A 16197-nucleotide genomic window follows, 5' to 3' on the forward strand; every position below is an offset into this window, starting at 1 on the left:
CTGGAACCTCTTATCTGTATTACATTTATGACTGCATGGCGGCAAAATGCATTGCTATCCGCACGCTTCTTGTCCTCATGCAAGGCCTGGGTTGTTGTGTCTCAAAGCGTGGCCTTCTCCTCCTGCGCCGCCCTCCTCCTGTTCCATCACGTGTGCTGCTGCTGAGTTAGCGTTACCGGTCCCTTTTCCTGGAACCTCTTATCTGTATTACATTTATTACTGCATGGCGACAAAAAGCATGTTACCTGTGCAAAGAAAAATGACATTTTCCGCATTTAAAAGACATTTTTTCCTTTGAAACTTTACAATCAATTTTCTCAAAAACTATAAGCTCTTTTTCAAATATTTTTTTTCCTCTTGTACCCACTCCGAAGGTGCACATGCCCTGCAAATTTGGGGTATGTAGCATGTAAGGAAGCTTTACAAAGCACGAAAGTTCGGGTCCCCATTGACTTCCATTAAGTTCGGAGTTCGGCGCGAACACCCGAACATCGCGGCCATGTTCGGCGAACGTTCGCGAACCCGAACATCCAGGTGTTCGCCCAACACTATTAGCTAGCCAAGTGCTAGCTCAACCAAATAAAACCATTTTTATAAAAAAAAATCCTCCCAGGGCCATGTGATTCCCTGCGGCAGCTAGCCCGACACTGTGTCGGGCTTACCGCCAGGGAGGTTAAGCCCGAGTACCCCCTGTAGCCATCAGAAATACCCCCTGGGGTACGCATACCACACGTTGAGAACCTAGGTTCTAGAGGTCTAAATCTCAGTGAGTTTCTGTAGGGTACCAAATCTCATTACATCTCTGTAGACTACTAGATCTTAGTGGCTCTCATTCTCTGGAGGCTTCTAGATCTCAGTGGATCTCTGTAGACTACCAAATCTCAGTGGATCTCTGTAAGCTACTAAATCTCCGTGGATGTCATTCTCTGTAGGCTACCAGAAATACGTAGATACCAAATATTAGTAAATCACAATGGTACTAAATCTCAGTGACTTTTTAAAAAGAGCACTGTGTGTTCATGCAAAACAAGATCTTGCGTGTACAATATTATTCTAGCCATTCTCCAGCACCTCACAATATACCCGTATAAGTTATGTAACATGCGAAATTCAAAAAATATGGCTGAACTGGTATATTTGGCTATTTCACATTTGTGTAAGGCAGGGTTCACACTTAATAAAAATTGTGTTAGTTTTGCGAATCTGTGGAAATGCGTTTGTTGTACATGTAATGTATTTCAATGGCACCACATTGCATTTCTGATTTTGTGTGAATTTTCGGACAGAAATCTTCATTTGATTTTGAAGCAATTAGATATATTTCCATGATAAATTGGAAAAATTTCAATGCAAACTTTAGCATTCAAACAAATATAAAAAAATTCAAAGATGTTATCGAATGTTTGTTCAAATAAGAAAACAAAATCGCAAACACAGAATCATGCTTGCAGAAAATTGCATGGTTTTTCTGCAAGGACAAGTGTGAACAGCCTCTTAAGTAACCGTGTGCAAAATTAGAATACCTTGTACATATAATAAAGCAATTTGGAGGGGGATATTATGCTGCATGAAACATTTTTTTCTCCAACATGCAGGATCCACATTAAATGTGAACCAGCCCATGCGATCAACTTGCATGCAGGTAAACCGTGTGCGATCCCTCCAAATGTGAACCCTGCCTTAGGGCTCAATGTACTAAAGCTAGGCATACATTATTCAATGGAAAACAATTAAACAGAGCCACAAATGCCAAAGCAAAATTCATAGCCATGGAAGTATAAAACTGTACTAGCGGACCCGCGGCGTAGCATACGCCGCATAAGAGGGTAGCGGGCAGGAAGGGGGTATTGGCACAGCGGCGCTCCCCCTCCAGCATCTGCGCTCCCCCTCCAGCTTAAGCTAAGCAGCAGCCGCTGCCGCTATTAGTAAGAGGCAGCGGGCGGGGATGACTCACCTCTTCCGCATTCCAGCGTGCGTTCCACTATCGTCACTTCCTGCAATGCCACCCACTGTATTGTAAGTGGACGGCATTGCAGGAAGTGACGACAGTGGAACGCACGCTGGAACGCGGAAGAGGAGAGTCATCCCCGCCTACTGCCTCTTACTAATAGCGGCGGCTGCTGCTGCTGAACTTAAGCTAGAGGGGGAGCGCAGATGGGGGACCCAGATGAGGGAGGGGGGGTCCGACCCCCCTCCCCGCCACTTTGCCCAATACCCCCTTCCTGCCTGCTACCCCCTCCAGGTCAGCGGCAAGTGTAGGCCCGCCCCTGGGGGCAGGGCACTACTTCTTCTTCTTGCTTGGACCAGCCCCTTCTTCTTGCTTGGACCAGCCCTGGGGGCAGGGCGCTACTTCTTCTTCTTGCTTGGACCGGCCCCTTCTTGCTTGGACCAGCCCTGGGGGCAGGGCGCTACTTCTTCTTGCTTGAAGGTTGAGGCACTTAGCCTATTATATATATAGATACATGTACTGTATTGTTGTACTTTTATACAGAATTGTTCCCCACTAGCCCCGGGATGATCACTATTAGTTATTTATAGCGAAGTAGGACACCTCTCCGTGTGTGACACGTCATGATGCATGGTGGTGCGGCATGATAGGCGTGGTATGCTCTGGCAGCAAGATAGGGGAATATAGGGACCCCTGTAACAGTCACAGTTTATCTCCTAGGAAGCACAGATGTGCGTAAGTAAAGGCGCGCCGTTCAGCTCGGAGAGTGTGATATGGTGTATCCCTGGGTAAATTGTGTTTATATTATGGGCAGCTCTTTTATCAACAGCACTCCTTGCTAATGTGTTGCATGCTGAGTTGGGCCCCCGAGAGAGTATAATGACGGCTCTCCCTGCTGCTGCAAAACACTGAGGCGGCGCAAATTACTATTCCCCCTCCAAGTTGTCGCAACTCGGAGGGAGATGTAATTCGGGGTCCGGCAACCACCAGAGCTCTGAATTATCTTTACAAGCCCCGCGCAGCATAACATTGCCGCTATGAGGCGCCAAAACCTCCCGCTTTGTTTGCAGCACAATACATACATTTTGTCTGCGAATGAACAGAGGCATTTTTACCAGTAACCAGTGATTGTGAATGAGAAATCACATGCGTTATGCGAAAAAAGTGCAGGTTGTACATTTTTTTAAATGCTATGTAGAAAATGCAGCGGCCCCTTAGGAAAGCATTACTTGCGTTTTCATGTGTCATTTCGCATTGCGGCAAAACAAAACAATACCCTTTTTCACAAATGTGAACCTGGCCTGAATGGCATGTCCTATTCATATATTTTTATTTAGTTTTTTATACTTTCCATGAAAATGGTATGCATGCTGTAAATTATGAATATCTCATTGACAATGTCAACTTATGATATGACAGATCTCTGGAGATGTCTCAGTAAGTCAGGCCCAAACACTCATGATTTGTCTCTCTTTCAGATCTGTTATTTCAAGGCTTGGATCACTACCCTGCAGCCCAGAGATTCTGCAAGTATTCAAAAAACAGACTGAGATGATCTTTGGGAAGATGGAAACGTGGAGCCATTTTGTTTTTAATGATATTGGCTACATTGCAGGTAATGATGTGTGCATAGCTCCCAACTGTCCCTTTTTCGGAGGGACAGTCCCTTTTTGGGAGCCCTGTCCCTCTGTCCCTCTTTCACCCTCATTTGTCCCTCTTTCAGGACTTTGTCCCCCTTTCTATATAAATATATATATTTCTATACTAAAAGTGTGTTTGATTGACTCTAAACTTTATTCCCATCCTTTTAATTGATATATTACTAATTTTAAGATGTTACTATGAAGGAAAATTAACCAGGATAGAAAGGACCAGTGTGGTTTGAATTATAAAACAACATATTTTTCTTATGACATTTTTACGGTATGTGTGACTAGAGGCGTGGTGAGGGCATGGCCAGGGGTGTGGCTTAAGTGTCCCTTTTTCTCATCCTAAAAAGTTGGGAGGTATGTGTGTGCTGTAGAGAGCTCAGTACCTCAAGTTAATATTCTTCTACCTCTTTATTATTTATTGGAAATTAAAACTATATTTATTGAAAAACAGTAAACTTGGGGCACAAATGCCTTAGGGCTGGTTCACATGGGTGTCTAATGCGGTGGTTGAGGATTTCATTGTTCAAAAGTAATCAAGTGCTGTCCATTCAAATGAATGGAAGAATTTTTTTTAAGCAACAGTTAAAGCTTTTTTTGTCCTTTGTGTAAACTCCATGATAGAATCCTGTTGCTTTGACTCCTCCTGGATGCTACATGTTGCATCTAGAATCAGCTATGTTCAGCGCTTCCGTGGCCTCCTTAAGGGGGCCACACACCATACAATGTTTTCACATTTCCTTTCAATTCAAGGATTACAATCACTTTTTCTAATTGATTGTAATATTTTAAAAATCGAACCAATGTACCAAACGTGTTTTCCCCAATTATGAAAAAAATGATTGAAAACTCTGAAAAAATTGCTTGAGTGTATATATTAAGAAATTGCCAATCTACCCTACCCAGGGCCGGGCCAAGGCATAGGCTGGAGAGGCTCCAGCCTCAGGGCGCAGTGTAGGAGGGGGCGCACAATTCATTCAGCTGTCATTCCTAATTGTGTATGAAGCAGAAAGAAATAAGAAAAGGGATACATAGCAGTGCCTGCAAGCCAGATAACTAGAGATTAAGGTGTTGGGGAGGTTGTGGGCCCTGTGGCCCTCTTAGTCTAATAGCAATCAGTGTGTGACAGCTGAGGTGGGAGGGATGGAGGGGCGCACTTTGGTGTCTCAGCCTTGGGTGCTGGAGGACCTTGTCCCAGCTCTGACCCTACCCCATTCAATTTTTCATAAACATTGATCAGAAAAAAAGCAACCACTCCCAATCGACTTATATATAAGAAAAATGGGAAATCTGATCGGTTTTGTTGCTTGAGTTTAAAAAAAAGCTTTCAATTTTTAGGGACAACCAATTGGTAAAATTGGATCATTTTATTGTATCGTGTGTGGCCACCTTAAAAGCCTCAAAATGTGACGCTATGACAAAATGCTGTATGGGAGCAGGAAAGCTTTTAGCATTGGCTAAACATGACACCACAAGCCTGTCCTGCAGATGCGCACATGAAGCAACCCTACCTGGACACAAGGGAACAACTAATCTGGACCAGGCCCTCCCCCACACACACACAGAGATCTGTCAGCAGGCCCCGCCCCCTCCATCATTGTGGGGCGGGCCCAGAGCTGGGAGGGGCCCTAGAGGCAGTCCTGTTCATTATTATGCAGAGCAGGCAGCGCAGCAGACGCGTTATTATACATAACCTGCTCCCATTGCACGCATCTCCTCCACTCACTTCTGGATTGTGCCGTGCACTGTGTGCAGCCAGCCGATCACCATGCAGCTTCAGTCCCTGCATGGTGATTTGCTGGATGCACGCACTTAAACAATTACTGGTAACCAAAGTGAATGGAGGAGGCACGTGCCCTGGTAGCAAATAATGTATAATAACACTTCTGCTGCGCTGCCTGCTCTGCATAATAATGACCAGGACCAGGCCCCCTCCCGGCTCCGACCCCCGCCACTGCAGTGGGAGCTATAGTTGCGCCACTGCCCGGCCAGAAGGCTCTTCTATAGCCATTTCCCGCATCACAGATGTCCAGAGCTTCAGACTGCACTCTCGATGATGCAGACACAAGCAGTAGAAGCCCACCTCTGCAACCTGCTTATTAAATTTTAACTAAAACTGGAGTTGGCCTTTAAGAGCATTTGATCATTTAAAGGGACCCTGAGCAGTGTCAAAAAAAATTATATAATAATTGCAGTAACTGAATGAAAGGTTAAAGGGACCCTGAACAGAGGTAAAACAAACAAATCTGGACTTACCTTGGGCTTCCTTCAGCCCCCCGGAGCCCACAAGGTTTGTCGGTTTCCTCTGGGTCCCCTCCGTGGTCCCGCTGGCAGCTCCGTAAACCTGACAACTTCAGCATCCAGGCACCTGATGCCTTATCTCGCCCATCACCGTAAGGGTCCTGCACATGCGAGCTTCAGTCTTTCAAGTACCGTGCATGCACAGGACCCTTACAGCATTGGGCGGGATGACACGCCGGGTGCCACAGTCACACAGTTACCGGCTTCAGGACCACGGAGGGGACCCAGAGGACACCAGGGGGGCCTCGCAGACTACGGGGAGCTGGAGGAAGCCCCAGGTAAGTGCAGATTTGCTTGTTTTACCTCTGTTTAACCTTTCATTCAGTTACTGCAATAATTATATAATTTGTGATTTCTTTAAAGCTACCATTTTTACGCATAGAAAAACAGTGACACTAACACGAGTTTGTATTTTATTGGTGATTTAAAGCTGGATTCAGCCAAGAAGATTTTGAGGCCATAGATCCGGAATTCATGCCTTACATCCAACCTGCAGCCATTCCACTCATACCGGGGCACATATTTAAGGTAACATTTTTGTAAAACAGATTATATATTACTACTACACATTTATATAGTTCATATCACTAACTGTCTCACAGAGGGCCTTACAGTTTTATGTCTCTGCCCAGATGAGGCTACCAAGCAGGTAGTAACCAATTACTCAACCCTTAAAGTACACCTGAAGCGATTAAAAAGTAAAAAGTTAGATACTTACCTTAGTTCCTCCATCCTCGCCAAGCCCACACAGAACAGGATCATTCACCGCCAAGCCCACACAGAACAGGATCATTCACCAGGCAACCTAGGCAGCTGCTTGGAGCTAAGTGGGTATCAAGGGGCCTGCCTGCCACATTCTTTGACCTCTCTTCACTTCAGCTTACCAAAAGGACTACAAGGGGGCCCCAAATCTACTACCTTGCCTAGGGCTCCATTACATGTTAATCCATCTCTGAGTCCACAGTTCCAGCGATGGGCCCCTCTTCATCTTTTAGACACACTCCTGGTCTTCGGACAAGCACATCTGGACTGGGCACACAGTAGTAAGGTCTGCGCATGCTCAGTAGAATGAAACCGCTCACGCACTGCTTTTTTTCCTCTGTGCACAATCCCTTCATTCTAGTGGGCATGGACAGGTAAGGTCAGGAGGCGCTTTTCATCAGATGCACGCACCCAGAATAAACCTCTCCGACTCATGCTGAGTTAAATAGGTATTAGATCGAAGGAGGCATTTGACTATTGAGAGTCCCAGGAGGCGCGATCTGGTTGCTATGTTTGAGTGTATGGTGGTGGTGCTCTCAAGCCTCTCTGAAGCGGTAGAAATGAGGCACTAGGACATGAGTGAAAAGAGCGCACTCAGGATAATATACAGATGTGGGGCCGGCTGTCCTGTCCTAGATCCTCAAATAGGTATAGAGGGACCATGGTCGTAGCAATCACCCCTGTGACCCCTGCCATTGCAGGGGGGCCCGGAGGCTTTGGGGCCCGGAGGCTTTGGGGGCCCTCCTCCCTCTCCCCAACATCAAGTGCAGCCAGTTAGTGTAAAAAAAAACACCTTTAGCTCACAAAAACTGTCCCTGCCACCTCCTGCTGCCATGCAGAGTAGCGGGAGCATGTGTAATTTTTTTCCTGCTTCCAGACACTGCTTCACAGCAGAACACTCTCTGCTGCTATATACTGGCTCCCAATAACGTGACCTGCATAGGGTTTCAGGGACAAAGGGGGCCCCATGCTATCATTTTTTGCAGGGGAGCCCTATTAAGTCTAGCTACGCTTCTGAGAGGGCCCATGTGCTGGATCGGTAGGCTGTAGGAACCGGGAAGCCTCTGGATCATCCATTTATATTTATTTTACATGAGTATCATAGTGTAATGATCCACTCAGCTGGCTGCACAGGCAGACAGCTGTTTGACCATTCCTCTAGTCTGTGGGCTGCAGGTCTCTGGAAGAGAGACCTGTCTTTCCTTTGCAAGTTTCTGATCTGCTCTGCTGCTGAGGAATTTGCATACATTGGTTATGCAAATCACCTAGCTGCCTCCTTTGTAGGCTGGCAGTATAAAAGCCATGTTTTCCCAGAGTCCTTTGCTGGTCATCCTTCATGGTTTGTTGAAACACTCCTAGAGTGTCAGCCGTGCTATTGCTTGTTAAAGTTATCTTAGAGTAATTCTTGGGACTGCACTAGGCAGCTTCCCTAGTGCAGTTAGGTTGCTATCTGTTTTGTCTGTATTGCCTCTCTGCTGCGATTGTCCTGTCGCCAACGGTGGTTGTCAGGAAATCGTTCTGTCTGTCTGGGATGCTAACCAGAGCAGCGGTTGCTACTGGTAGCCCCTTCTGTTCATCTTTCTGTCTTGTTTGGATCGCACTAGCCTCTAGCGGTAGCGGCTGTGGATCCTTATGATCTATGTTCTTGGAGTGTAAGCTGGAGCAGCGGTTGCTACCGGCTACCTCATCTGTCTGTCTTGTTTGGATCGCACTAGCCTCTAGCGGTAGCGGCTGTGGATCCTTCTGATCTATGTTCTTGGAGTGTAAGCTGGAGCAGCGGTTGCTACCGGCTACCTCATCTGTCTGTCTTGTTTGGATCGCACTGGCCCCTATCGGTAGCGGCTGTGGATCCTTCTGATCTGCTATCCTGTTCCTGTACCCGGATCGCACTCGCTCTGGTAGAAAGAGCAGTGGATCTTTCCTAGCCTGTTCCTGAACCCGGATCGCACTCGCTCTGACGGAAAGAGCAGTGGATCTTTCCTCTCATATTCCTGTTTTCCGTCTGTCTGTCTTGTCTGATTCGAACGCTTGCTGTAGGCTCGGTGAGGTAACCGTTAAGCAAGCGCTCACGTCCTCTGTTTCGTGTTTGTCTGTCGGTGGTTAGTTAGGCGTGCTTGTCTCTGTTGCGCTTAACGTGCAGAGATCGCGCTGTAAACGCGTTCACTGTTGCGAATGAGTGCGGTGTTCGCGTTTAGTTAGCGTTTGTTATTTTCGTTATTTTCTCATTGTCGTTTGCTGTGCCATTGCTACTCTTGTGTTCTGTTCTGATCAGTCTTGTGTCACTTCTGGCGATCGCCTCTCTCGCGATCACGTTCATACATTGTTTCTGCGAATGTGTGTTCACCGTCGCTGGGTGGCGACTAGTTTGGGGAACACACATTTAGTCTATCTCTGTGCTCTTCTCTTTAAGGGCTGTTCAGCCCCGCATTGTCTTAGATCTGTACAATTCCCATCTGGCATTTGTGGCCGTGCAGAGACTGTGCTCGTCTGCACTCCACAGCGCCATCTGCCGGTGGGAATTGCCCTCTGCTGGTGCATTGCACCTAGCCTGGGTTCACCTAATTATACGCGTGTGGAGGGTTTTTGTTGTGTCAGTGCGCATCTTGTGCGCTGACCACAAAAACGATTCCGCAAACATTACACATAGACAGTATCATAGACAGTAGGGCAACGTTTTAGTAAGCAGATACTTGATAAATACTGTCAACGTTTTGCATGCTATCTAAGGCTCAACACACACCATACAATCTTGGTTGTTCAATCTTACCACTTTCATGTAGTATAAGAGCTTATCCAATCAATCCATACAAGGTATTTTCAATCTATTGGCCCTTATACTACATAGATTTGGTAAATCTGTACAACCAAGATTGTATGGTGTGTGTTGAGCTTAAGAATAACCACGTTATTGCTACTGAAATCCAGGTGGACTCCCAGGTAACTTTTCGTCTTCCTGATCTGCCCATTTTATGTCCAATTTAACGGGTAAAGCCAATTAACTGATCTTTTTGTTTTTGGAATGTGGAAAAAATCTCATGTGCTCCAAACAAAGCCAAAGAAATCTGAGCAAAATCAACAAACACCAAGTAGATAGTGTCCTGGTTAAGATTTGAGCCTGGGACTGAAGAAATGCAAGCCAAGAGTACTAGCCACTTAAGCCTATTACACACAATGAGAGTTTCTGGCAGATTTCCTACCAGATCGATTATTTCCAACTTCCAACACCTATGGAAAATCAATCGGAAATAAGATCAGACATGTTGGAAATAATCAATCTGGCAGGAAATCTTATCGTGTGTACTAGGCATTAGGGCTTGATGCACTAACCAGCGTTAATATTCCCGTGTGGAGACACCAAAAGATTGCTGTTGTTTGGCAGGGATCAGGAATCGATTCCTCGGGTGACAGTGCAGTGCCGACACTGTACAGACGCATCACTAGCCTCCAGGCTAGTAACGCATCTGTTGCTATGGAGAGGAGACGGAGGGAAAACAAGCACTGCGTGAGTGAGCAGCTTACTATGGGCGGAGTTAGTGGGGAGAAAAATGCGCTTGTTGTTTGCTTGAGTGTCAGGGATTGCTAAAGATCCAGCATGCCGTATCTTTACCAGACATCGGGTGGCCATTGTACACAATGGACTCACTCAAGATTATTGGCAGGGGAATCTTTATCAGCCGCCGCGCCCAAGTTCAATCCAGCGCTTGTATGTAGCTTAAGAACATTGTAAAGCTCAATGGAGAAGAACTAAGTGCACATTATTGTTAACACTATCACTGACAAGATAATGAATGTTATTTACTTCACCTACCACTGATTTTAAAGGACCACTATCATGGAAAATTTAGAATACATAAAAACACAGAAATAAAAAGTACATTTCTCCCAGAGTAAAATATGCTATAAATTACGTTTCTCCTATGTTTCTGTCACTTACAGTAGGTAGTAGAAACCTGACAGAACTGACAGGTTTTGGACTAGCCCATCTCCTCATGGGGGATTCTCAGAGTTTTCTTTATTTTCAAAAGCACTTAGTGAATGGCAGTTCCTCAGTCCAACTGCCAGAATAGTGTATGTGTGTGTGTGCGTGCGTGTGTGTAGTCAAAAACCTGTCAGTTCCGTCAGATTTCTACTACCTACTGTAAGTGACAGCAACATAGGAGAAAAGTCATTTATCATTCATTTTACTCTGCAAAAGAACATACCGTACTTCTTATTTGTATGTGTTTACATGTATTTTAAATTTTAAAAAATGTTGAGACAGAGGTCCTTTAATTTCATGAAAATACCAGACTTCAATTCATATGCTAATTATAATCTAACCATTCACCTCCTTTAGCCACAGATATGTTATGCAAGTAAATACACAACCAAATAATGTTTAATAATTTTTTTTCATTTGTTTAATTAGGTTTTCTTTATTTACTTATAGGACTGGTTTGGTGAAAATCAGAAAAATATTGAGAATTTTAAAGGGTGCACAAACTTTGAAGCACCATTGTATATTTCAGTAATGCATAATTGCTACGATAATATCAGGAATTGTGCAGGGGCATTTTTACTTTCACGCAATGGAAACAATTATCTAACACATATTGTGATTTTAGGAGCTGTCACCAGAGCATATATCAAGCCTGGGACCCGAGAATGGAGCAATGGTTACAGAACATCAGCTCTCACTCCTGAATTCTACGCAGCTGCAAGGCCTGAATCAGGCACTAGAGGGCATCAGAATACTCAGTAACAAGACACAAGCACCCACTACACGGAGTACAACCACTGATACCCCTCTGACTCCCTTATCCAATGGTAAGTCTTGCCTACCATACCATGGAATCTTGTCATATATGCACTGGAAATATCAGCAACATGCAGCAAGACTTTCATTGACGTCATGTGTAAGACAAGACAAAAACAAAATAACAAACATTTAATAAATAAGCTTATTGATAGCAGTAAGTTTGGAAGCTGAGTGTGACTGTTTACAATCTAATGAAGTGCAAGTAAAAAAAGTGTTTTTTTTTAAGTAATACTAACGCTTCTAGGGTACACTTTTTTTTTTTAGTAATAAACGTGTATCCCAGAAGTGTTTTTTTTTTACGTTATCAGTGTACTAGCATAGCTGCAAACTTCTAACCTATGAGAAGTATTTACAGAGTGGTCTGTTGCAGATTACGAACCTAGGGCCCATAACTTTGCTGCTTTGGGGTTATGGTTACGCTCCGCCCATACAATGTCATGGCCACGCCCATTTTTCGGTGCGCCGCGCATCGTACGCCCCCCGAACTCCCCCACGCCCATTCTTCGGTGCAGCAGTTGTGCATTGGACACAATGTGGGCTGCACGACCGCTGTCTGGAACCTCCTGATGTTAAGTCATTTCATTTTTTTTTTTTTTTTTTTTTTTTTTTTTGTATTATACCTCCCAACATACCTCTCAACATAAACAATTGCTGTTTTTCTTAAAAAAAAAAAAAAAACATGATGCTTCATGCATCATTTACTATAAAAGACGTTTTGGAAGCAATTTAAAGGCCACTTCCGGATTTCAATCCAGATTCTGGATTTCAATCCTAATAATGGGTTTGGATATCTGGATAGACTCAGATCTCCAAATGGTTTGAATCCATTTTTTGCTATCTGAATCCGGAACAATCCAGATATCAGAAAGAGGTATCCGAGCACCACTACATAAAATGCCCTTTAAGCCACCAGCATGCAAAAAAAATACTCAAAATAATTTTCATGGTACCTTTTCACCTACTTTTTGGTACCTTTTCAATTGCAAAGTGCTGAAAAATTATTTAAAAGAGAAGATGAAAAATGATCTCCTAGGAGAAAACTCTGGAGAAAAGTTAATTGTATATGGGCCCTTGGCCCTTATTCAATTCAATTTTTCTCCTAGGAGATAATTTTTCATTTTGTATTTAAAATCACTTTTTGGCATTTTACTATTGGAAAAGTAGTTGAAAACTACTACAGGGAGTGCAGAATTATTAGGCAAATGAGTATTTTGACCACATCATCCTCTTTATGCATGTTGTCTTACTCCAAGCTGTATAGGCTCGAAAGCCTACTACCAATTAAGCATATTAGGTGATGTGCATCTCTGTAATGAGAAGGGGTGTGGTCTAATGACATCAACACCCTATATCAGGTGTGCATAATTATTAGGCAACTTTCTTTCCTTTGGCAAAATGGGTCAAAAGAAGGACTTGACAGGCTCAGAAAAGTCAAAAATAGTGAGATATCTTGCAGAGGGATGCAGCACTCTTAAAATTGCAACGCTTCTGAAGCGTGATCATTGAACAATCAAGCGTTTCATTCAAAATAGTCAACAGGGTCGCAAGAAACGTGTGGAAAAACTAAGGCCAAAATAACTGCCCATGAACTGAGAAAAGTCAAGCGTGCAGCTGCCAAGATGCCACTTGCCACCAGTTTGGCCATATTTCAGAGCTGCAACATCACTGGAGTGCCCAAAAGCACAAGGTGTGCAATACTCAGAGACATGGCCAAGGTAAGAAAGGCTTAAGGACGACCACCACTGAAAAAGACACACAAGCTGAAAAGTCAAGATTGGGCCAAGAAATATCTCAAGACTGATTTTTCTAAGGTTTTATAGACTGATGAAATGAGAGTGAGTCTTGATGGGCCAGATGGATGGGCCCGTGGCTGGATTGGTAAAGGGCAGAGAGCTCCATTCCGACTCAGACGCCAGCTAGGTGGAGGTGGAGTACTGGTTAGGGCTGGTATCATCAAAGATGAGCTTGTGGGGCCTTTTCGGGTTGAGGATGAAGTCAAGCTCAACTCCCAGTCCTACTGCCAGTTTCTGGAAGACACCTTCTTCAAGCAGTGGTACAGGAAGAAGTCTGCATCCTTCAAGAAAAACATGATTTTCATGCAGGACAATGCTCCATCACACGCGTCCAAGTACTCCACAGCGTGGCTGGCAAGAAAGGGTATAAAAGAAGAAAAACTAATGACATGGTCTCCTTGTTCACCAGATCTGAACCCCATTGAGAACCTGTGGTCCATCATACAATGTGAGATTTACAAGGAGGGAAAACAGTACACATCTCTGAACAGTGTCTGGGAGGCTGTGGTTGCTACTGCACGTAATGTTGATGGTGAACAGATCAAAACACTGACAGAATCCATGGATGGCAGGCTTTTTAGTGTCCTTGCAAAGAAAGGTGGCTATATTGGTCACTGATTTGTTTTTGTTTTGTTTTTGAATGTCAGAAATGTATATTTGTGAATGTTGAGATGTTATATTGGTTTCACTGGTAAAAATAAATAATTGAAATGGGTATATATTTGTTTTTTGTTAAGTTGCCTAATAATTATGCACAGTAATAGTCACCTGCACACATAGATATCCCCCTAAAATAGCTAAAACTAAAAACAAACTAAAAACTACTTTCAAAAATATTCAGCTTTGATATTAATGAGTTTTTTGGGTTCATTGAGAACATGGTTGTTGTTCAATAATAAAATTATTCCTCAAAAATACAACTTGCCTAATAATTCTGCACTCCCTGTATTACAATTATTTTGAGTATTTTCTTGCTTGCTGGTGAGGAAAATATCAGCTAGGAGAAATCAGGTGTAAAAGTGAATTGCATATCGACCCTTGCCAAAAAAAATTGCCTTTTAAAGCAGTAGGATCAGCCATACTATTCCAGGGAAAAAAACACATATATAAGTAGATAAATACTTGATCTACTTACATAACACGTGTATTGTACTGTCCACGTTTTGATTTCAGTGAATGTTAATATAGTAAATGACGAGAATTCTGTTAGTGGTGGGGGCCATGCAGGGCCGGGTCGAGGCATAGGCTGGAGAGGCTCCAGCCTCAGGGCGCAGTGTAGGAGGGGGCGCAGAATTCATTCATCTGTCATTCCTAATTGTGTTTGAAGCAGAAAGAAATAAGAAAAGGGGATACATGGCAGTGACTGCAAGCCAGATAACTAGATATTAAGGTGTTGGGGAGGTTGTGGGCCCTGTGGCACCTCTTAGTCTAATAGCAATCAGTGTGTGACGGCTGGGGTGGCAGGGATGGAGGGGCGCACTTTGGTGTCTCAGCCTTGGGTGCTGGAGGACCTTGTCCCGGCTCTGGGGCCATGTCTTTTGCCCACAGTAAAGGCTAACTTGTGATGTCATTTCTGCCCTTTACTTTTTTTCTTGTCTCCTCCAATCGCTGAGTCACCTCAGCCTTGCTTGTAAACACAAGTGATTTGGTGATTCGGTTTCAGATAAGCAGCATGCAGGTAAATAAAGGGAAGAGGAGGAATATATTATAGATAAAAAGAACCCCCAGCATGCAATTCTTTGGCACCGACTACTAAAGAGCCACTGCTCCTAAGGAATATGATAACTCCAATCATAACAGCAGAAAACATTTTGAATGCAGGATTAGCATCTTTATCACTTAATACACTCAGACCAGTTGCTGTTGAAATTTGATTTTTATGGTGACGATACCGCTTTAAGGTACAGTACTAGCCAGCAAGAAAAAACTCAAAATAATTTTAACAGTACTTTTTCATCTACTTTTTTTGTACTTTTTCATTTGCAGAGTGCTGAAAAGTTATTTAAAATAGAAGATTAAATAATATCTCCAAGGAAAAAAGTTAATTGCATATGGGCCCTAGTCTTTACTCAGACATGTTTTGTTTTCCCTCACAGGTGCAGCACAGACAGTGGTTTATGTCACCCTGTTGGTTATTCTCAGTCATCTGCGTTGTTCATGAATGATATGGGATTCACCGTGGCTTCTATGGAAGTGTGGTGCCGACTTTCAAACTGGCCACATACTGTATATGCAGGTAGTGACTGGATCTTTATTGGATTTGGCCAGACATGAATATGGATATCCCTGCAAGATTCAACCACTCCATTCCTTTACTGAAGATTTGTATGCTGGAGGGAACAATAGAGACATTTGACCGCATACATTAGCCATACCTCCCAACTTTTTGGGATAAGAAAGAGGGACATTTAAAGACATGCCCCTGGCACAGCCCTGGCCATGCCTCCACCACATCCTTAGTCACAGATTCCACAAACAATTCATATGCAAAAGATAAGCAATGGACACAGTTTTATATATCATACCACATTTTAACATTCTAAAACGAGAAATATATTGATTCAAATGATTGGAATAAAGTTTAGAGCCAATTAAACATATTTTTCTGTAGAAAAATGTATATATCTACATAGATCTGTACATCAGTCCTGAAAGAGGGACAAATAAAGAAGAAAAGGACAGAGGGATTTGGATTCCAAAAGAGGGACTGTCCCTCTGAAAACGGGACAATTGGGAGCTATGCTGTGTTTACTGTACAATGGTACCTACAATCATGACTGTCCAGCATCTGATCCCTGGCAATCAGATTTTAGTCTGCTACAAGAGACAGTTTCAACAAGGGCCCGTTCAGACTACAAAGTGCGGACCGCAACGCATGCGGACCGCAACGCGTACGAACGCACGCCATCCGCGTTCGTATGCGTTGCGTGGCTGATCCCATCACTG

At 43.8% G+C, this 16197-nt stretch overlaps 1 protein-coding gene across 1 annotated transcript in view; it reads left to right on the forward strand.

The window, feature by feature from the left end:
• OTOA (otoancorin) overlaps nt 1-16182 on the forward strand; it is a 253400-nt gene extending 237218 nt beyond the window's left edge. Inside the window, exons 21-24 of the mRNA XM_068247315.1 lie at nt 3427-3563; nt 6329-6426; nt 11265-11466; nt 15348-16182. Coding sequence (XP_068103416.1) covers nt 3427-3563; nt 6329-6426; nt 11265-11466; nt 15348-15412 — 502 coding nt within the window. The 3' untranslated portion in view covers nt 15413-16182. The remainder of the gene's footprint in view (nt 1-3426; nt 3564-6328; nt 6427-11264; nt 11467-15347) is intronic.
• Nucleotides 16183-16197: the final 15 nt, after the last annotated feature.

This window comes from Hyperolius riggenbachi, chromosome 7, assembly GCF_040937935.1.
Source record: "Hyperolius riggenbachi isolate aHypRig1 chromosome 7, aHypRig1.pri, whole genome shotgun sequence".
NCBI lineage: Eukaryota > Metazoa > Chordata > Amphibia > Anura > Hyperoliidae > Hyperolius > Hyperolius riggenbachi.